Below are 23,038 nucleotides of genomic sequence, written 5' to 3'. Positions count from 1 at the left end.
TATTTTACATCCTTCAAATCTTTAGATACGTTTACAACCGTTTACTGCTCCTTTTACTTTTTGTTCTGGTTCAGCTTCTTTCAGCTTCCTTGTGCAAATGTTAACATTTTTCAGCTACTTTCAGCTAATTTCAGCTGTTTTGTGATCCTTTCTGACAACTATAACATGTTTGTGCTTCTTTCAGCCTAATTAACTTCTTTCTGCTAATTTCAGCATGTTATGCTCCTTTCAGCTTATTTATGCAAGTTTCAGCTTTTTCTGTCATTTCAGCTACTATTTAGCTGTCTTATGCAAATTTTAGCTTTTTCGGCTAATTTGACATTTATTACATTCATTTAAAACTTTTTTCAGCCTAATTCAGCTAAAATGTCCTCTCTCCACTTCCTTCTAGTAATGTAAACTTCTTTCTGCTTTTTTAGCTACTTTTCAGCCGTTTCATTTTCCTCCTAATTTAAGCTTTTTAAGATAATTTCCACTTCTTTGTGCTCAGTTCTGCTTCTTTCAGCCTAACTGGGCAAACATGCTCTTTCTGATTTCAGCTAAATTTTTAGCAATTTTTTATAGCTAATTTCAGCTGTTTTCAGATAAATTAATTTTTTGTGGTAATTCCTGCTACTTTCAGCCTAATTAACCTCTTTAAGCTAATTTCAGCTTGTTATGCTTTTTTCAGCTTATTCATGCTAGTTTATGTTATTTCAGCTACTATTTAGCCATTTCTGCTAATTTTAGCCTTTTCAGCTAATTCAACATTATTTTAGCTAATTTCAGCTCATTCTGCTTCCTTCTGAGAGTTCAAGTTTCTTTCTGACTTTCAGCTATTTTTTAGCCTTTTTTGTGCTAATTCGTTTTAGCTACTTTCATATGTTTTCTGCTAATTTCTGAATATTTAAACAAATTTCAGCAAATGTGTTCTTTCTGCTTCCTTGTGCTAATTTAGGCTTGTTCTTCCATTTCAGCATGTTTTTATTTAGCTAATTTCAGCTGTTTCTCAGCAAGTTCTTCTGCAATATGCGTTCACGCTGCAATTTTGCGGGAAATGCAGTTTTGTTAGTTAAAACAAAATTTGCATAAACTGATTAAATGAGGAACCAATTCTGAAGATTAGCTATATTTTCTTTTAAACATAAATAAGCTAAAGCATTAATTAGGAAGATAACCTGTCATCTATAGCAATTTTAGAAAACGAAGCCCTTTGTTGCTCCTGCAGTAAGTCGTCATCCTTGATAAATCTTCTTCTGAGTTGGTTGTGTCAATGTGCCGCTTGCTTTGTCGCCACCGTGTCTCCATCTGTTAATGGGTGATGTCTCGCTCACTTTGATGGTTTTAGAGTTCTCATTTTCACTTTTGAACCCTGTCTGAATTTTATCCATTGTTCCCTCTTTGCACCCCACGTTGCACATAAATAACACGACTTATAATTAAAACCCTTCATTTGGCAGGCTAACTAAATCTGCACACAAACCTCTTTATCTGAAGGTCAGGGGAAACTAAATGAAAAAAAAAAAACAGAGCACTCTTTTTTTTTTAGTGTTGCCACTCAAAGGCACTCATTGCTAAAAATGTTAGTTTGACCTCTAGATAGATGGAAACCAGGGACTTTGATGATTTACGTTTTATTATTCAGGCAGGAAAAAGTCAGCCTGGGGACCAAGGACAATGTAACTGGCTGCTGATCAGCCTGATCAACACACACTCAGTTATGATCTTTGCCAAGTTCATAAAAAAATCACTGAGGGCAGCTTCTGTGAAAAACTTGTTAGAAGTAGCTTTTCATCAAGTAATTTAACAAATGCCAGAGAGACTGGCTTTGAGATGTCGTTTCAATCTGGAACAAAAATAGTTCCTAATGGTTGCATAACTGTTGGAGACTGTAGGACACTGAACGATGATGAAAGGAAGCTGGTGTCGAAGAGCAACGCAGCTCGGCTTGTCCTTCTGTTCACAGTGCAGCTAACTTCTCCATGGATGGTAACTTAGAAATGACTGTATTCACAAAAAACTCGCTAAGCCCTCATAGTCAAAGTCAAATCAAAGTCAACTGGTAAACTGGCAGAAGCTACTTTCAGAGAGGGGGGAGGTCAGCTGGGGGCAGCCAACCTGCTGAATGGGTTGGCCTGCAGCAACGTGAAATACATCCAGACTGGAAACGTGTGGAGAACAGACTGACCTGCAGCCTTCTGATGCATATCTACTGTAACGTCTCTCACTGCCTCACTGGACAAACTTTAATAACGCACAGCAATGCATCCTTGTTTATGTGCTGTAAGTGAGCAGTTGGGAAGATTTGACAGAAGACACTGATGTGTAATAGGTCATGTCACTGGAGGTACAAACAGACGTCTCGTCTCATGAGCGAGTGTGTGTAAGCGTTGAACCTTAGCGGTCTTGTCAGCAGAGGTGGTCGCAAACAGACATCTGTCTGGTGAGACGTGACAGGACAGAATGGCTCCCTGATGAGCGTCCAGGTCTTGCAGTTTTGTTCCGCTCGCAACGTCCCACACCTGACAGTGAGGAAAGGACAGATTATTTACAGGATGACTTTATATTGCTGTTAAACGTGCAAAGTGTGTGTGTGTGTGTGCGTTTCACCTTCACGGTATCATCGAAGGACCAGGACAGCAGTCTCAAGTCGTTTGTTGAGTCGGAGAGCAGAGCGAAGCATCGGACTTGGTCCTTGTGTCCCTGAAGTACTTTACACTCGCCTGACTGCCACTTCCACACCTACAGGGAAAAACAGAGGACGATCTGTCAACCACTTGGATACACATAAAAATACAAGACTTATTGCACTGTCATTTATTACTGGACTGTCAGTTTGTAAAATAAACTATGCACAGGCATAAATTGTTTGTTTGTTTGTATCCTTTAATGATTACAATAAACACAAAGATCTCTGAGATGACGTAAAATTGACAAAAGCAACAATAAGAACAAAAAAATATATATATCTGATGAGTATCAGCCATTGTTTTGAATTGTGCTTGAACAAAATTATTTACAGGCCTTCACTAATAAAAGGTGGGTACCCTTAACTTAAAAAAATGTGGAACAACTTGCCGAAGCAATCAAGGGATTGCTGTAACTCTCTGAGACTTGGAAACCAGTCCGCAGTATTTTGGTCCACTTCTCGTGGACAAACTGCTCCAGCTGTCTCAGGTTTGAGGCGTGCCTTCTTACACACCATGATATCAAACAGCCCAGTGACTACCGTACACGTCACACCGCCCTATAAGTTGCATCAGTCCAAAAATGTCTAATAAAGTAGAAAAAATAAAAAATAAGTTGCTTTGCCGTATAGGTTGCATCTATTATGTGTCACCGCTGACCGCCCGGAAACGTGGGCCGGTGTTGTGCCAAAAATCGATTGGCTGCCAAATGGCGGCCGTGGGAGCGTGCACGGGAGGACTTTAACAAGAATTTAACAAGATTAACACTTAAAAACAATTATTTGTTTGCTTGAAATTATAGTAAAAGTGTGTCTCAGTTTAACGTTTCCTTAATAAATGCACTTTAATTGTCAAATCAGCTGCATTTCTCCTGGGCGGCGCGGTGAAATGCAGCTGATTTGACGTTTGCTCCAGGAGTTCCGGAGCGAGACAAAGGTGGCTTGGTATGGCAAGACAAGTGTCTCATTAATAGCCACTTTTATCTATTAATGAGACACTTGGCTTGCCACATTAGTTGAGGGCTCTCTAGTGGCTGAAAATGGTAGTGTTCAATATTTTTCCATGTCAGAATGAATGAACTCGTCAGATCTCAGCCAAAAATTGGATTATAAATATTGGGGAAAAAACTTATATTAGTCGCTTCGGTGTATAAGTTGCAGGACTTGCAAATTTATTAAAAAAGGTGCGACTTATACAGCGAAAAAGATGGTACTTTTCCCCTGACTGACCAATTACAGGACTGAAGACACATGTAATACTGATTACAAGACACGTAAGTTTAACATGTCCCTATGGTCATGTCCCTCAGAGGAGTTGACGGGGGAGAGGGCAGGCCCCAGAGGCCAACTTATCACCAGCTAAATGTTTTTTCCCCACTATGGGAGTGTGCTGTTTGTGGTGGGACTCAGTTTGCTGGTGGCTGGCTACTCAGACTGAAGAAGTCTTTTGGATAAAGGACGAAACGTCTCTGCAAAAAAAGAAACCGTCCAAATGACCTGACTGAACATTGTTGGATTATTACCTGGATTATTGAGCATGAACTTTGGTCTGATGGTCAAATATTTTTATTAATTTCTAGGGGTATCATCCTCCTTGTCAAGGCCAGTTTCATTACCATATTTTGTTTTAAAAAAATAATCCCGTTGAAATTAATTTAAAAGCAATGACTGATTTCAGACATTTTTTTGTTTAGTCAGTTTGAGGTCATTTCAGTGACCTTTGTGGGTTGTTTTTCTTTAATATATTTGTACAAATAATTTTGTCTGCATATGCACAACTCTCATCTAGTCTCGCCAAGCGTTTCAGTCAGGCTAAAGTCTCCACTTTCACTGTTCTAACAGCTTAATCCTTTCATTCTCAGCCATTCAGCTGTAGATTTGTTGCTGTGCTTGGGATTATTATTTTGCATGACCCAGTTTTATCCATTCTATGCAGTTCCTCTGAGGGTTTATTTACCTAATTTGAAGGCCTGATGACCAGATTGTTGTTGTTTTTTTTATATATATTCCTCACAAGAATTTTTTTTTCTAAATAATGAGAGCTTTATTGCCTAAATGCACAATTAGTGAACATATTAACACAAAAAGCAGTCGGCATTTAAACTGTGACGCTCATCTGAACGCTTTAAATAAAATATAAGCATTTCTGTAACATACTTTTGCTTCCTGCCTCCTGTGCACTCCAGCTAGGAGCCACCAGAGTATTTCCAGTTGTGACAGCATGCATCAAAGAAATGTACCGATGGTGGTAGCAATGTTTTTATGAGCATTTGTCAGTTTGTGTGCAAAAACAGCAAAATGTCTGAATTTTTCCAACACATGGTTCAGCCTATGAATGATAAAAAGGGACAAATCAACCATATTTTCTAAGAAGAAATTAGAAAGATTTTAATCATTTGCAGGTATATTTGAATCAACGTTACATTTTTGGTGCCGCAGAAAAAACTGACTCATCTAAAAAACAGTAAAGAAGTTGTTGCAAAATACATACTCATGTTGGATGCAGTGGAAACCTCTGTACACAACGTTTTACATTTATTGTCTTGTGTTTTTCTTTTTCATGTTTATCAGTACAATTGATGGAGTTATAGCATAATGTATTGGATAATTTTGATAAACCGCAGCAGCCATCTTGATTCAATTGTAGATGTGCATCCAATGATCATTTCCTGAAAGTTTTATTCAAATTCATCCAGTGATTCATTAGATATTTTTGCTAACAGACTCCTAACAGCTACAGGGTTTGCACAATCTGTGCACAACGTTGAGGTTTCTCTTCTTTTCTTGTCTCAAGGTAAAAATATGTCTTTTGTATTCGCCCTGCGTTTGCATTAACATCTAAATACATCGCTTGCATTTCCTAGCAAGCACATGTCAAGCGGCATGAAGCTGAGTATTTTCAGAACAAGCCGTGGCATGGTCTGAGGATAGCGATGCTGCAGGCAGCAGCCGCATGAATACAGAATGAGGAGCTTTGCTGTTGGAGAGGAGAGCCAAGAAGGTGCTGCAGTGGACAGGTCTGTAGGTAAAAAGAGGAGACGCAGAAGGAGAAGAACGAGATGAGAGGGGGAAGAGGAAAGAGTAACAGAGCATGAACAGTGGGGGTTGACAGAGCGTAACAGCCTGATGTGCACACTTTCAGCATTCACACACAAACAGCTGCATGTGGTCAACACAGGAGCAGGGTGGAGATAAAGAGCTATTGAGAGCAGTGTAGCCAGAGGCAAAAAGAGTTGGGAAAAGGAGAGAAGACAGAAGGATGAAGTGTGGAGAGGTGAAGAGGCCGGCAGAGGAGCTGGTGGAGTTTAACCGGTAGGGGAAAGGCAAAGTTGCCGTAGGACCTGAAACACTGAGGATGAATGATTCACTAAAGCTAGTATTTTTACTAAAGGAGAAGGATTGGATGGAGGGAGAACAATGAGCAATAACGGAAGAAAGATGGGAAACAAGTAAAAGGGAGGAGTTGGAAAAGATGCCACTAAGTAGGGAGGAGGTGAGGGATAATAATGTATTATGTGTTGTCATCATTGCATGTTCCCATACAATGACGAAATTGGCTCTCTGCATTTAACCCATCCACCCCCAGGTGGCGCAATGGGCAGCTATTGAAGGGAGCAATTGGAGATAGGGTGTCCTGCTCAGACACATCGACATGTTCAAAGACTGGGGATTGAACCTGGGACTTTTGGGTCCCAGGTTGGCTGCTCTGCCTCTACCTCATCTCGGCCCCCATGAATGAGGAGCAGAAGGAAAAAGAAGAAAAGGAGAAACAAAACTGAGCAGAAACAAACTTGAGATGTCTAAAAAAAAGAAAGGGAACAAAAGGAGGAGGAGAGGAGTTGAACCTACCCTGATGGTGGTGTCCTCAGAGGATGTGATGAGCGTTTGGCCACTCTGGCAGAACTGGCAGTGAAGCACGGTCTTAGTGTGCCCCTGCAGAGTGGCTAAAAGCTTCCCGGAGGGCACCTCCAGGATCTGGAAGGACAAGACAAAACAGCAAGAAGAACATCAGCTGCAGCACAAATATGTAGAGAAACAGCAAAATAAAGGGTATGTTTTTTTCTAAGATTTGAGAAGCATCGAAACGGCCACAAATAAACTAGTGATGTCGTACGAATGGAGTTAAACTACGAGCTTTGAGGGCAACATCAGAATCACAAACGACTTTAGGAGTTTCTACAGGAGGCCGAAAACAAAACAATATAGGTGTAGGAAAGTGTTTTATTTCAACAAAGTAAAGTGCTGTAATAACTTCTTGTGATGGGGAAATTCTTAAAAATGTTAAAGTTAACTTTGAGGAATATGGTGGTGTTATGTGCCTGAGGCACATTATTATTACTATTCCATCCTTTGGACATATTTTGGGTTTTCTTAACTAATTAACCTTGATTGTTTTAAGCTGTGGCGTTTTTACATCTGCCTATAAATAAGCTGGTCCCAGGGAGCTTTTGTTCATCCCTCTCTCTTTTTGGCTTCTCTCTGGGCTCTTGGTTTTTGACTGCCCTCTGGCTGCCCTCGTCTTTTTTGGGCTCTGCTTCCCTCTCACTCATCCTGCCCAGGATGAGTCCTGACGATGTGGGCCGCAGCAGCCAGCCTCAGTCTGACAAGGTAGTTTTTTGTTAACTTTTGTCCCTTTTTTATAGTAATTTTGGCCTGGTGGGACTGGTTGTCCTGTTTTCGTTCTGTCTTTTGAACTAGTTCTTTTAGTATATTTTTGTAGTTTTAGTCCGGTACCAGCAGTGGCTTCGACCGTTTTGTTCTGTTTGACCAGCTCACCAGGTCCATCTTTCAGTTCAACACTTTGGGTTTTTGTGTCTTTTTAGGTGGACACAGGAATTGGGAGTTCATAATAATCTTCCCCCCCCCCCCAGAAGCAGCAGCTTTAATAAATTTAATGTTTTGAACCCTGATGTTTGTGGCACGTGTGCTCCTTAATGTGTTGTGTTCTTGGTGGACGTAACAGGCAGCCTGTTCAGAGTGTACCCCACCTTTAGCCAGACCATTGGAGATAGACAACAGTTCCCCCCGACCCTGAACAGGAATAAACAGTAAAGAAAATACATAGAGGGATGGATTTTGGGAGATTCTGCAACATTGCAGCTTGGAAACATCCCTATAGGCTTAAAAAAAAACATAAGGAAATTAAAGGCACACAATAAGAATTAAGTTTTATATGTTCTCTTAAATGAAAGACATTGACAACATAAAATATTTGATGTCACAGATAAAGATGGTCACCACAGGCACCATGAGAACCATATTTGTGATCAAACCCTGGAAGAGTTTTGGCAAGTCTGCTTTAGCAGACTACTGCATCCTTGTAGATGTTTAACCATATGGTCTTTCAGTGTGTATCATGGGTGCACTGCACATTAGTTCATGATGACAACAAGAGGACTGAAGATTTATTTCATAAAGAAATGAACGCCATCTGTTTGTCCTTGCAGGCAACTCTTGTGATTATGAACAAAGACGAAGATGACAGCAGTTTCTCACACGGCCTCTAATCAAAGCAGCCAAAGCACATAATTACATAAACAGAGTTGTGTCTGGTAAGAATTAATTTGGCTTCTCTACCCTAAGAATTGTTGGTTTGTCTATTGTCATACATTTCTGAAAGCACATTGATGTTTGGACAAGGTTAGAGCTTTTCAAAATTTAACAAATTTTAGCATTAGTGGTAAACTTTAGGAAAAAGAGAAGTAGGCATAAAAAACAACTAATGTAATTAATCACTATTATTACTGTTTTATATAGAAATGATCCAGTTTTGTGGTTGTTTGATGGCCATACCTTTTTATGCAAAAATCTCCTCAGCAACTGAGACTTTTAATTCAAATTCTAGTTAACTGGACCTTCAAGGGTCGTCATTTCTTTGTCTATTTTTGCCCATTTTTAATTTTTTGAAAATTTCACACAAAAGCCAGCAGCCTATATACAGCCTGAAAATGCCCAAATTGTCAAACCAAAATGACTTCTGATCAGCATTAGCCAGTCTAGGGTGCTGCCCCACCACTCACACCATTCACCATATTACATTGAAGACTTAAAAAACATAAAAATGAAATAATAAAATAAAAATATTTCAAAATATGTGTATATATATTTTTTGTTGTGTAAGGTAAATATTTTATAGTTAATGATAAGTTAAGTTGTTTCTTTCAAAAACGTTGTCTCCGAGTGGTGATGTATTTCCGCCCTGGGGGCGCAAAAAGCTTAGCCCATGGACTCTCGTTAAAAGTTGTACATGTGCATTTAGCTCCTCTTTGTTACAAGGGATAGAAGATTCTGGGCGCACCACTCCAGCGCCCTGAGTACCGGCGCACTGTACAGATTGTGCTTCCGGTCCCGGCACCCCGGTACAGATTTATTTATGTATTTTTGTCCCGGAACAGATTGTGCAGTGACACTCACAATGAGGCTATGTATGAAATATTATTTAGCTGGCAGACAGCAGCACATTTAAAAGAGGTGTAGCATTAATTTTGATCAGGCAGATGGGAGATCCGCTGCATTCAGCGCTGGGTTTGTTTATACCGGTCGGGGTCCTGTGTAGAAAGGAGAGACGACTGGAGGTGACGGTGAGGTGATGTGGAATATTCTAACAACAGTCATCATTAATGTGCCTTATTTATTGTCTTTACACAGGTAAGGAATTAGTTAATAAAGTGCACAGACGTGAGCATGAGTGAGCGAACCGATGAGACTGTGATGCGTGCGTGTGTGTGGAATGTCTTGAACATATATGTTTTGGTATATGTATATTTTGGAGTTGTAGCCCCTCATGTTGGAAATTCCACCAGCTGCCACTGGCATTAGCCTTTCGCTAACTCTGGTACTTTTACATTTACGTTGTCCAAATGTTGATTTAATTACATTTTACCCTTTTAAATTAAACAATTTGTCTATAAAAGGAGCGAATGGATTGTAGCTCAAGTACCAGTGATTTTGTGAGAATCAAGGAAAGACCAACAACTCCTGGGATTTTACCAGACACTGAAATATTCAGGCACGAGGGTTGAAACGTTTTAGCAGAAACAAGCCTCGGGACATGCCGACCAGGATCATCAAGCTTCACACACAGAAACGCAAAGTTCAAAGACTGAGAGGACATCTTGGGAGAGTTTGAAACTTCAGTTTCAAGGTTTTGTGTCTTAATATCAGGAGGCTAATATAAAAGATAAAGACATGGAACACTTTTTTAAAAAGCTACAAAAAAAAAAGACAAATGAAAGCCAGCAAAGAGGCCGATTCTGCATGGTTTAATAATTTCAGCACAGTTAGCTTAGCTTTCTAAAGCATTTGAAACAGGCAAATAAAAATCCACACAGAAGCAAACAACTACTGGTTCTTGAATGCTCTGAAATGCAAACATTTCTACGCTGCATCTACCATACACTACCTGCACGCTGCCTGAGCACAGAGCGACTGCCAGCACCGACCCCCTGCAGGGGGTCAGCAGGCGCCGGATCCTGCAGCCAACTGTCCTTAGCACCTGACTAGCTGTCAGTCCTGACACCTGCCACACAACACACAAACACTAAGTCTCTTTAAAAACACACAACAGTGACTTGTTGTTCTCTAATGCATATTTTTTAAAGAATCTGTCTATTTTTTACTGCAGTAAAACAAATGCAATAACTCACACTGTCACTGCTTTTAATGTTTCCTCCTGTACACGGATTGCAAATAAATCAAAATGAAGGTTATAAAAAATAATGGATGTGCTGCAGTAATCTGCTGAGTCTTTGTCAAAGGGTGCCACCTGGTGTTAGTGCAGGGGAGAAAAAAGAAATCTATAAAGAGCAAATGACAAGAAAGCATCCAACTGCAAACTTTACAGAAGGAAAATAAATTCTGAAAGGGGTGAAATTTATCTTAAAACTAAAAAAAGATTACAGATCAAAAGAAGCACATTATCTGTAGAGAATTTCCAGTTCTGCTTTTCTCCGTCATGCCAAATTACTTGTACAGATTTGAATTAATATTTTAATGGTAAAAACACAATGTCATAGAAGTTAGTTATGTTCACAAAGGTCAGAAATCAAGCTGGAAATCACGCATGAAGTTCAATATTTGACACAATGCACCTGTGGTTCCCAAACCTGTTATTTCAGCTTCTGACTCAAATATTAACAGAGAAGACCTGTGACTGTTTATGGCTGATAAACGTTAAATCACAAACAAAAGCATACAAATAATTATTAGATTATTTTCATACACTGTTAACTTCACAAACTACTTCTCTTCTAACTACTATTACTTTTAACTACTAGAGTTAGACCTCTATTGCACTATCTACACTATCATCATCTATTGCACCTCTATTGCATTAGCAGGTCTCTTGTGTAAATGAGTTCCCGAGGCTCAATGGGATTAACCTGTATAAAGAAAGGTTGAATGAATTGCACGATTACAACCGATTCAAAATGCTGCAGCCCGATTCTTAACTGGTACAGGCAAAAGAGATTACATTGCACCAGTTCTGGCCTCCCTTCACTGGATCCTGGTTCACTTTCGAATTCAGTTTAAAATCTTTCTGTATGTTTTTCAATCTCTGAACTAGGGATGCACGATATTATCAGCATGATATTGGTATTGGCCAATATTAGCGATAAAGTTAAATATCGGACATTCCATCAAAATAACACCAATATAAAAAAGGTACTTTTTTTAATGTATATATATATTAAGTATTTATATAATGTTAAATCATTGTCAGCCCCCTTTTTGGCATCTGCATTTGACAGCAGGCCAAATTGACAAAGATCATGCAGAAATATGTAGTATTTTAATTCTAAGCTATGTAGTATCTGTAAGTAGGTCTAGGGAAAAAATATCGGTACTGGTATCAGTTATCGGCCAAATAAGTTTTAACATATTGGCATATTGGATATCGGACAAAAATCCAATATCGTGCATCCCTACTCTGAACCGTTCTCCCCCCTCCTAGCTCGATGATCTGCTGCAGCCACGTGCCCCACTGCGCTCTCTGAGGCGATCAGATGATTTTATTGATTCCAGGCACTCATTGTAAGCTCAGAGGTGACAGGGCCTTTTCTGTTACAGGTCTAAAACTATGGGATGGTTACCACTGCATGTCAGGCAGACCCCCTTCTCTCACTGTTTTAAAGTCTCGTTTGAAAACTTGCTTTTTCCCCCTGGCTTTTGACAAAGTGAGTTGATTTTAACTCGTCTGTATTCTATAATGTTACCCATTTAGTTCTTATCTTTATCCATTTGTATCCATGTGTTTTCTCCTGAGTCCTTTGTTTGTTTGTTTTTGCTGTACAGCACTTTGGTTGGCCTTGTTGCTTTATAAATAAAATGGTATGGTGTGTTACTATGGCAAAAAAAAATATTAGTCATTTTTAATTGTAGACAATTTGGGAAATACTGGTAATTTCAAGACTCCGATAATCATTTATCCCAGGTTTATGGAGCGCACTGCACCAGAAGATGCTAAATCCATTGATTTATTCTTTTAAACGTATCAATTTTCAGTGGGACGCTTTGCCATTGACTGTAACCAAACAGTGTAATAACTGTGTTTTTCCTGTTTAACAAAACAGGCTCATTTTCAAAATTTACCCATAATGGCTAATTTAGGGATAAAACAACTTCCTTAAATCTTTAAACTGCACAGATCAAATCACCTGGGCTCCCGTTGTGTTAATCCTTCCTTCACTTATCTCTGGGGTCAGGATGAAGGTCAGAGCTATAGTTTTAATCTTTAAGTTGTATTCATTAGGACTGCAGAACCTTTTCATTAATTACCTGCTCTCTGCTTTGAGACTTTGGCCCGGCCACTCGTGTGTGTCGGGGGACTGAGCTTGAGAATGGGTTTTAAAATAGTGAGCTGCCCTAACATACAATACACAAAGAGAGCACACACACACACAGTTGACACAAAGCACTTCAGGATCTTATTCTCTATGTACAACAATTTATCACAGAGACAAAGCAAGGAGAACAAGGAGGTGTTCAGAACAAAGGAGAGGAAAAACAAACCAAACCAGGGATATTAGATCAATGCGTGAAGTAAGATATCAAATCAGAGCGAGTGGGAATAAAAATCACAGACAGTGGGAGAGAAAATTGAAATAAGTGAAAAGAAAACGAGTTGTAAGCCTTGTTGTGGCTGACCTGATGCACAACTAACAGGAGCCAGGACAGATAAAAAATTAAAAGAAACGCTACTAATGTCAGATTAAAAACACCGATTTTACTGACAGGGAATTCCATAAACGTGCATCTACACGCAAACTAAGGCAACTTTTAAAACCAAGAATTCTTGGCATTTGAGTCTCTTACTTTAGAAAGATGCAAATTTTTTACTGAAATTAAAAAAATATATATTTGTTCTGCTTATTTTTATTTAATTTTCCTTCTTGCTCTCGGCTAAGGCGGACGTTTTTCCTCCTGCTTCTTCCCCTGCTCTGCTCCTTGTCATGTGAACCTTTTTAGAGCATCTTTTTGCAAATCTTCCGAATTGTAAATTATGGATCTGGTCAGCTGGTCTCTCAACACAATTTATTAAATTTTCTCAGTGAGAAGACAGGGTGAACGAGAGCCCTCCTGCCCCAATGGGACACTTGCAGCTGGATACATGCTTGATTCCTAGGAGAAGTGGAAGATCGTGTGCCTGGCCATAGTGTCAGTCGAGGACGCTGAAGATGTGTACAGAATTGGATTTATGATAACAGGATTTCTGCTTTTTAGAGTTGATGGTTACCTGGCATATCGATAAATTCGGAAAACATCGGCAGCTGTTCTGGCCATTGTGACGCTGCCCGGCATGTGTGAACGAATGTGCTGTGCTGTCAACACTCACACTCCAATGCTGTGCGAGCTGATCCGTAAGTTGGATGCGATTCTTGCTGAGAATCGCAGGCTACTTGCAGCTCCTGAATCTCGCTGCGGGAAGGAATAGATCTTGGAGAAGTTGTAAGCTCGACTCGGCGTATGTGATCACAAATTTAGCTGTTTGGAGCCACCATTACCGTACAAGCGAGACTGCATAAGGCAGATGGCAATTAAAGAGTCGGCCTGACCCAAAACACCTGTTACTATCTGAATCTGGCTCCCCCCGTGTTGGCCTTGGAAGGTTGACTAACTCAAATTCTCCTGGATGTTATGTGAATAAGAAGCTCTGCTCCCTGCTCACCTACCCGCTCCCTTCCCCAAGGACATAGAACTGTGTCAGAGCTCTACCGAGCTGGCTGACAAACACTGCACCATCACTTATCAGGACTATTGGGGGGGGGGGGGGGGGGGGCTATCTAGACAGTGTTCACAGACTACTTCCCATCAAATTTATTGCCTTCGCTAGCCTCCCTCATTTTTTCCCCCCGTTGCAGCAACCTAGGTAGATGTGAAGGCGCCAGTGGCTGCGTCACTCACTTCGGCGGCCTGTGCTGGGATCCCGACCCTCACCCACTCCACATGCATATGTCTTTATGTCACCAATATGTTGCTTTTTCTTGTGCTGAGGGTTTTTTGCAACCTCACATTGTGTCGTGTGAGATATGTTTATTTTATACCTTTTCTTTCCTCGTGTTTTCCCTTTTCCTTATCTAAACAAAAAGGGCAGTGCTTCCCATGAGGCTGCAGCCTCAGGCACCCCCGTCTACCCGTGTTGTTTTCTTTGGACGGTTGTACAGAAATGTAATTTCGTTGTGCTTCTGTGCAATGACAATAAAGGTTGATTCTGATTCTTATTTATACTCACACAGAGTCAGTTCTGCTAATGCTCATCTGTTAAACACGGGGTAGGAGTGATGAACTCTATTAGAGTTTATGATTTTAACACTGATGTTACGTTAAGACAATCTTTCTTGCAAGAAAATGGGAATAAATTTTAAGTTTTATTTTAAATAAAGCTGATATTAGGAAAAAGATTACTCAATACTGTTTTCCATGCATTTGCAGTGTGTGTGTGTGTGTTTACCTGCACGGTGCCATTTTCATGGCCCAGGCCCACAGCAGACTGCTCCCTGCACAGACAGGTACTTCTGATCCTGGACGACATCTCCTCCGATTGGAACAGCACTGATCCCGTTCTGCCGTCACGCACCTGACACAAAAACACGCGCAATAATTTTAACTACAAGCTAATAAATCACACACACCGGTGCCTGCTGTATCCGCACTTGAGCATGCACTAAAAAAACTAAACATTCCTCTTTTTTAAAGCAGCAAGAAGCACTATTTTCTACAGATTACCTGCAGTCTGTTGCAATTGTCTGCAGCTGACACTATAATTTCCTCATCGTTGAAGAGGACGTCCGAGTCTCTCTTCAGGCAGACGGCTGAAGACGTGTGGACCTTTGTTGTCTCCCACAACTACAAAACAAGATAAAATCAAATGTGGGAAAAACATGAACAATAAAAAAAAGGTAAAATCACAACACTGAATCTCTCATTTATCACATGGTTGTTCTCCTAAATTTCTTCCTTTGTACTTAAATATTTCAGAAATATTATCAAATAATACTATCCTAAATAGGTATGTACTTTGTATTGCATTATCAGCATTATATTTCCTAAATGGTAAAGAAATTATAGGAAAGTTACAGTCCGTAACAGCACAGAATCCATCCGTTTCAACATCTGGAATGACCAGCTCTTGTTCTTCAACAGTTACATTCACTTTAATTTTAAATGGTTGATCTTCATATTGTTTTAAATCACCTTCAGCTCTCAGCTGGGATTCAGGGTTCCGTCCTTCTCACTTCTTGTGTAGCAGGCAGGCCTTTTTCTGTAAAAATTACAATTTTTTTCCCCTCCCATTTACCGTAGTGTTCCTCGGGGATCCTGTTTGGGGCTAACTAACTTGCTGTACAGATTATATGCTACACTTTTAAGAAGGATAAAGAGCACTTTATGAAGATGGGTCAAAATATAAATAAATAAATCCTTAAGTAAAAAATGAAATCCACACAGCTTTTACCATCATACTGTTGGATAATGTGTCCATAAACTAAATATATGCAAGCTAAATTAGTAAACGGCTGCTGACCACTACAGGTGTTTATTGACCTACGGAAACTGCCGAAGTAAATGAGAGTGAGTCAATAACGATGACGTGCATGAAAGAGCCATGTGGGGTCAAGAAGTCAGACAGTTTGGATGTTTTGGTTCATATTTACACTGATTTGTTGAGTGACATACACAGATACATTTTTAAACTTGAAACTTGGTGGATCTAACCAGTTTTTCTGGAAACTATAACTGATAAAATATAACCGACTATAGCCAACCTTAAATTGGTCAGTCACTGAAGCATCCGCTCGCTTTTCAGAGGATTCAGCTGAATGTTATGTTTACATTGAATGCATACCCACATTCTAGAATTGCACATTAATATATATGGAATAAACTACCTCCAAGTCCTCCATTTACTATAGTTAAAATTACCTTTTTATTTTATAGTTTGAAAAGAGTATCTTTAAGACCTATAAAATACAGCTCAAGTCATATGTTTTCTTTACAGCTTTCGTGTTTTTGCAATAATCGTTTTGTGTTTTTGTGTTCAAAGCTATTTATCATTTATCATTTTAAGATTTGCAATATGCCGGACTGGCAAAGTTGGTCTTTTTTAGTAGGTTTCAGACAAAGTCTGTGCAACACTGTAGAAAGCTTGGGGTGAGTGTAATTCATGCCACAACAACAAAAAAGGTAAAATAAAGTTGTTAGAAGTGATTACAAACGGCTGTAGTCATGGAAATTGTTAAATCACTGCGATGATAATAATAGCTTGTATTTAGGCAAGACCAATCACATAAAACCTAAATCTAAACGGTAAATTATTATATGATCACTGCTTTCATTCCCACACTATAAAGTTATTTCTTATTTACCCCCATTATTTCTGAGCAATCCTCATTAAGCTCTGAAAAGTAGCCTTTGGTAAATTGAGAGTGGAGTGCAATTAGTTAACTTGTGATGTTCAATAACGAGACAAGTTTGAGTTTATTTTTAGAAGAGGTAATTAAGGTGTTCCTATGAGGCAGCAACACTTACCCTGACAGTCTGGTCGTCTGAGCAGGAGAGCAACTGGGAGCCGTCGGTAGAAAACTGCACACGCTGAATCCAGCTCAGGTGGCCGCTGCAGTCAGCCTTTTTCTTATTGGCTTCAAGGTCCCACAGCTAAACAGATACACAATGTGTCGTTTTACACACTTGAAGTAAAACAAAACTACATATTCAGGTGAAAAGCGTTCTACCTCTACAGTGTAGTTTGAGAATGCGATTGCCAGCAGGTTGCTGGTCGGACAGGCATGACAGTATTGCACTGTGCCCAGACGATTGGTCTTTATCTCCAACAGCATGTCTGTTGTCTCCACATCAAATACCTGCAAAACAACAACATGCAGACAACACATCAGTCTAGTCTGCATATGTGCTCAATGAAACACATGGAGAATTTAATTTTAAGAAGAAACTTCTGAGGTGAAGTAGTCCAAGAAACATGCAGAGGCGTCTCTGCAGCGTTGGGTTGATTCCCAGAATAAAAATGTGGAGGGCACAGACCGATTACAAGACAAGAATATCTGATTCTGAGTAGCTCAAGAGAGGATGGGTACCACTTTACACCCAAAACACACACGCTTCAAGACGCATTAGAAAACATACTCCCTTTTCAGCCTTCTTCAAGGAAGTGTTAAACAAGGACAAAATGAATGTGACGTTCCAAGATTCAAGCATTTACACACAATTCGTCAAATCTTAACCACAGAACATCACAACACTGCTGAATAACGTGCTTTCTTGTATCCAAGACGTTCAGTTTCCCTTCCTAACGCTCACCAAAACAACATGTCTCGTAGCACAAATGATGCGCTTGCTGTCGGCGGTCCAGGTGCTGCACTTGACAAAAACCTCTTCGTTGTCGCAGTCAGAAAACACGCTCTTCACATTGATCGTCTTCCACTCGTTGGCAGTCGAGACCTGAAACAACTGCAAGAAAGCATTCAGACAGGATGTCAGCGCAGAGTGGGTTCTGAAGGTAATGCATTTCTAAATAACATCAATTTCTGTTACATTAACAACTATCACTTGTTGCTTAAAGGCAAACTATTATATTTTAGGGATGCACCATATTGGATTTTTGGCCAATATCCTACCATGCTAATATGTTAAACCTTATTTGGCTGATAACTGATAACAATACCCATATTTTTTTTCCTAGACCTACCAGTACTTACAGAGACTGCACAGCTTTCTCTGCTGTAGAATTAAAATATTACATTATTCTGCATGGTCTTTGTCAATTTGGCCTGCTACCAAATGCAGATGTCAAAAAGGGGGCTGAAAATGATGCAACACTTCAACTTGGATTATGTTTAATGTCAAATTTATTCATCAGGAAAAATCAGTGTATGTATTTTAAAAACGGATTACCGTAACTTTTTGAGCCAAACCAATGTAACATGGCTGCCATAAGCACAAAATGTTTAAAACAGTTAATTTTACAGATACTGAGGTGGTAATAACTAGGAGTTATTTACGACTCATATTACAAGCACTGATGCAGCTCAGAAGATCACAAAACATCGCATAAGGATGTATAAAATGTTGTTTTCAAGGTTTCACTAAAACTGCTCAAAAACGCTGTCATGGGCAAGAAGGTGGTGGGATATGCATTCTTTCAAGAAATGCTGCATTTATGATACATTTTTACATGTATAATAGGCAAATTATCTGTCTTACCTGCAGACTTTTATTTTGTTAAGTGACGACAGTCAAAACAACAGAAAGTATTTAAAACCATACATATAAAGTATAGAAAGCTTCGTAAGTATTGAGTTAAACAGCAGTCACCTTAACAGTTCCGTCAACGGAGGAAGTGGACAAGTAGCTATCATCAGGGGAGAAGCAGCAGTGTTTCACTGGCTCGAAGTGGCCAAACAAGGTGTTCTGGGAGGCGGGCTTGTTGAGATTCCAAAACTGTAAGAACCAAAGAAAAGAAAGTGGGATACACAAAAGTAAAAAAATAAATAAAAAGATGTGACTGGATAATAATGGTAATAAATACACTGTGGAAACATGCGCACCTTGACGTTGGCCATTTCGTCGTTGGAGCAGGTGGCCAGAAGGAGCTTCTGTGTCGTGTTGGTGAACTCACAGTGGTTAACCTGTTCCTCGTGCTCCTCCAGGAAGGCCCTCAGCAGCTTGCCTTGTTCTGCGTTCCACACCTGAAACTCACAAGTACGCTGATTTTAGCATAAAAACAGATGAGAAACAGCTGGATTTACCAGATTTCAGTTATCGTGCGTTTCTGCAGTGAAGTTGATGAAACACTCGATGACGACTCACCTTGACCCTCCTGTCACTTGAGCATGTTGCTAGGAGACGGTCGTCAGGGGAGAAGGCGCAGCAAAGCACCTCTTCATCATGGGCGTGGATTTGGATGAGCTTTTCACCTGAGGTACTTTTAAACACCTGAACACACATATACATCAATTTAAAATAAAAACCTTAAACTGCAAAATAATGGGTTATGAAGGCAAGACAACCAAAAAATACTTAGCAAATAATGACAGACATTATGTAGCTTTAGCTCTTTTTACTCTGCTAATGTCATTTGATGATAACTTCATAAGAACTATGTGAATATTTTATATATTTTTGATATATTTTGGTTGAAAACTTCACTCAGTTTCATGGGAGTGCAGCACATTTAAATTGATCATAAAAGAGGGAGGGGACATGTAAAAAACACATTCAGTTTTCATTAAAACTCTTTGCCTTTTATATATTTAGACAGAAGAGTCCACCTTCTCAGTGAGTACCTTAAGCATCTTGTTAGCTCCACAAGAGGCAACTTTGGTTCCATCATGGGAGAAGCAGGCAGAATAGATGGAGCCCTGGTGAGGATGGATCACTAACCGAGACAAATTCTCTACACTGCTCTTGTTTCTGTATAAAAACACATAAAATACAATTAAAGAAAGCTTTTGACATCCTATAGGCACCAATAGTCGTCTGCCAATGGGCAATAAAGCTGTTAAAACTTTAAAAAATAATAATTTGATAACATCAGATATTAGTTTTAGTCAGCATGTTCTCTACATACTACCTAGAAGCAAAAAAAAAACAACAAAAAAAAACATGTTCGGATGGAAAAGTACAAGAAGACGCTCAAAATTTGAGCCAACTTTTATGTTTTAGGATCAGCGAATATAAACGCTTGTTTTCATACATCAAGTCAAAGTAGAGTTTGCCCCTCTTGGCCCGGTTCTGGGCCTGCTGTCGAGCCTGCCTGTAGACCTCTGAGGTGTGTGGCTGAGACAGAGCGAGCTGAAGGACATCAGGGAAAGGACGCTGCTCCAGGTGGTGGGCGCTCAGAGACAAAAACTCCTGGAACTGACTGCGAACTTCACTGTTCTGGAAGACACAAAGCACAGACCAGCATCAGGCTACTGTTGGATGTTAGGTATATCGTATTTTTCGCTGTACAATTTGTGTTTTTTTGCATAATTTACATGTCCTGCAACTTGTAGGCTGAAGCAACGTATTTATGGATTTTTTCCCATATTTATAAAACAATTTTTGGCTGAGATATGACTGTTTTCATTCATTCTGACTGGGGAAAAAAAAGAACACTACCATTTGCAGCCACTAGATGACAGCATTGTAGTTGTAGTAGTGGTAGTAGTAGTAGCAGCTGCAGCAGTAAGGCATGACGTTGTATCATCTAATAGGTAAAAGTGACTTTAATGACAAATTCAAAAAAGTTCAAGACAAAAACAACTGGACTTTATTATACTTTATACTTTATAGTTTTTGTCTTGAACTTTTTTGAATTTACCATGTCCTGGATGACTGAGAATCTTTACCAGCTATTAATGACACAATTGGCTTGCCACAGTACCCCCCACATTTGTTTTGCTCACTGCTTGGGGCAACCGTCAAACCAGCTTCACCACCCCGGCGAAATGCAGCAAACTTGTCCATTAAAGTGCATTTATTAAGTAAAAGTTCAACTGAGACACAGCTTTGCTATAATTTTGAGCAAATAAATAATTGTTTTAGGTGCTTTTCTTGTTAAATTTCGAAGAAACGAACAGCGGCTCATCCTTCTGCACGTGCTCGCTTAAGCGAATTGGGTTTTGAAATACAGCTGATTTGACCGTCAAAGTGCATTTATTAAGCAAAAGTTAGACTGAAACACACATTTACTATAATTTTGAGCAAACAAATAATTGTTTTTAAGTGATACTCTTGTTAAATTCTTGTTAAAATCCTGTGCACGCTCCCTCGGCTGCCAATTGGCAGCCAATTGATTTTTGGCACAACAGACCCACATTTCCAGGCTCGGCCCACATCTCTGGGTTGTCAGCAGTGACGCGCAATAGATGCAATGTATACGGCGAAGTGACATATTTATGGATTTTTCCACTTTTTTTAGACATATTTGAACTGATGCGACTTATAGGGCGGTGTGACGGGGACAGCGGAAAATACGGTACATTAACTAGAGTCCTCAGAAGGTAAGTGTTTAATTACTGAAATCTATTTTTACTAAAAATTGCATGCACCTATTCTATTTATGCACATTTTCCACATACTTTCATCCATGCTTACATTCTCTAATTCATAAATTAGCTAATTTATGATGGGATATCCTTAAAAAGAGAATTATAGAAACCACAACAGAAACTAAATGAACTTATCGCTGAAGAGGAATTAGTCAGAAATGTTCCGGGGAAAGATAACAGAGCGTTCTTCTTCCTAATAAATGTGATATCTCTTATGCAAGAAAGATAACAGAACTTGTAAACCTGCATTTCCTCTTGTTCACGTTCAAAGTTCACATTTAATGAGAAGAGCAGCACTTTTACCCCAGGTGCATTCATTGTTGCAAAACTTGGAATTAACATACACACAGCAGCCAAGTTTGTTTTATATCATAAAACAACTCATGTTTACCAACCTCTTTGTCAAGAATGGACCCATACTCCACGTAGTCATTAATGAGGAGTGCTGGACCCATTATCTTGGCCTTGATGCTGACCCAGTCCAGTGAAAACATGAGCGAGTAGAGCTCCTAACCAGAAGAACAAACCAGAGTGAGATGATGTGCACAAAAGTCAAAGACGAATAACAGGAAATGTAAGCAAATCTGATCAGTTGTCTCTGATGCACCTCTGAAGTTTTGAATGGACATTTACATTTATGGACATCAAGTGATGTTCTGAAATCTTGTGAGCACACGAGCTGACAGGACAGAGTGAGGGTTCTTCTAAATTAAAAATGAGGGTGGATTTACCAGCTGGGTTGGGATTACCGGTGCAGCGTTAGAATGGTTCTGTTTGTATCTGAGAGGCAGTTTTTGTGTTAATGTCGGTAATAGTTTATCTGCTTTTGTGCCTCTTTCCTGCGGGGTCCCACAAGGCTCCATTCTTGGATCCCTGCTGTTCTCATTGTATCTGCTCCCCTTGGGTTCTATCCTGAGGAAACATGGTCTTTCGTTTCATTGTTATGCTGCCAGATTTATCTGCCCTTAAAACTCAACAGTTCCATCACCATTCGCCTTCCTTTCAAATGTCTCAATGACATCAAGGCATGGATGGCTTCAACTTTTTAAAGTTTTAATGATCAGAAAACTGAAGTCGCGTTTAGCCCTAGCTCTACCGTTGTCACTGATCCCGTAAATCTTGACTCTCTTCAGCCCCTATATCAAGCAGTCTGTTACGAATCTTGGGATGGTTTTAGACTCGGACTTTAAATTCAATAAACAGATTACCGGTAACTCTGTTCTTCAATAAAAGCTTCTTCCAGTTAAAGCAGACAGCAAAGCTCAAGTCTGTCCATGCAGTCATTACAACTCAGCTGGACTACTGTAAAGCGCTTTATGTTGGGGTCAGTCAGGTCTCCCTTTCACGTCTCCAGCTTGCCCAAAATGCTGCAGCTCGGCTACCGACAGGAACTCATAGGTCTGAGCATATTTCACCCGTTTTGTCCTCCCTTCACTGGCTCCCTGCGTGTGTCACAACTGATTTTAAAATTGTCTTGTTGACTTTTAAGTGCATTAACAGCCTTGTACCCACATACCTCTCTGACCTACTTCAACAATATGTTCCTTCTTGGGCGCTGAGATCATCTGACCAGCTGCTTTTGGTTAAAGTTCAGAGGAGATCGGGCTTTTTCAGTCATTGGCCCTAAACTTTGGAACGATCTGCCCATCAATATTAGACAGACCACTTCACTTCCTGTTTTTAAATCTCTCCTGAAAACGCACCTATATTTACTGACATTTAACACAGTTTGCTCTGATTTATTATCCCATTGTTTCTCATTGCATTTTCTATGTTTTTATTTTTGATGCTTTTAATTATATCTTGTTAGTTTTACTTGATGCTGTGA

At 39.7% G+C, this 23,038-nt stretch overlaps 1 protein-coding gene across 1 annotated transcript in view; it reads right to left on the bottom strand.

The window, feature by feature from the left end:
* Positions 1–23,038, bottom strand: part of apaf1 (apoptotic peptidase activating factor 1) — a 61,828-nt gene that overhangs the window by 33,325 nt on the left and 5,465 nt on the right. Inside the window, exons 11-25 of the mRNA XM_037695968.1 lie at positions 21,606–21,719; positions 19,872–20,056; positions 19,462–19,588; positions 18,986–19,111; positions 18,724–18,864; positions 18,491–18,616; positions 17,477–17,626; positions 16,894–17,022; positions 16,691–16,816; positions 14,891–15,010; positions 14,616–14,741; positions 10,068–10,184; positions 6,515–6,640; positions 2,590–2,721; positions 2,376–2,501 (exon numbers count right to left, since the gene is read on the bottom strand). Of these exons, the coding sequence (XP_037551896.1) occupies positions 2,376–2,501; positions 2,590–2,721; positions 6,515–6,640; positions 10,068–10,184; positions 14,616–14,741; positions 14,891–15,010; positions 16,691–16,816; positions 16,894–17,022; positions 17,477–17,626; positions 18,491–18,616; positions 18,724–18,864; positions 18,986–19,111; positions 19,462–19,588; positions 19,872–20,056; positions 21,606–21,719 (1,971 nt within the window). The remainder of the gene's footprint in view (positions 1–2,375; positions 2,502–2,589; positions 2,722–6,514; positions 6,641–10,067; positions 10,185–14,615; positions 14,742–14,890; positions 15,011–16,690; positions 16,817–16,893; positions 17,023–17,476; positions 17,627–18,490; positions 18,617–18,723; positions 18,865–18,985; positions 19,112–19,461; positions 19,589–19,871; positions 20,057–21,605; positions 21,720–23,038) is intronic.

The sequence above is a fragment of the Nematolebias whitei genome, chromosome 22, assembly GCF_014905685.2.
Source record: "Nematolebias whitei isolate Nwh7 chromosome 22, NemWhi1, whole genome shotgun sequence".
Taxonomy (NCBI): Eukaryota; Metazoa; Chordata; class Actinopteri; order Cyprinodontiformes; family Rivulidae; genus Nematolebias; species Nematolebias whitei.
The sequence above is the reverse complement of the archived record's forward strand: the minus strand, read 5'-3'. Positions and strand labels throughout refer to the sequence as shown.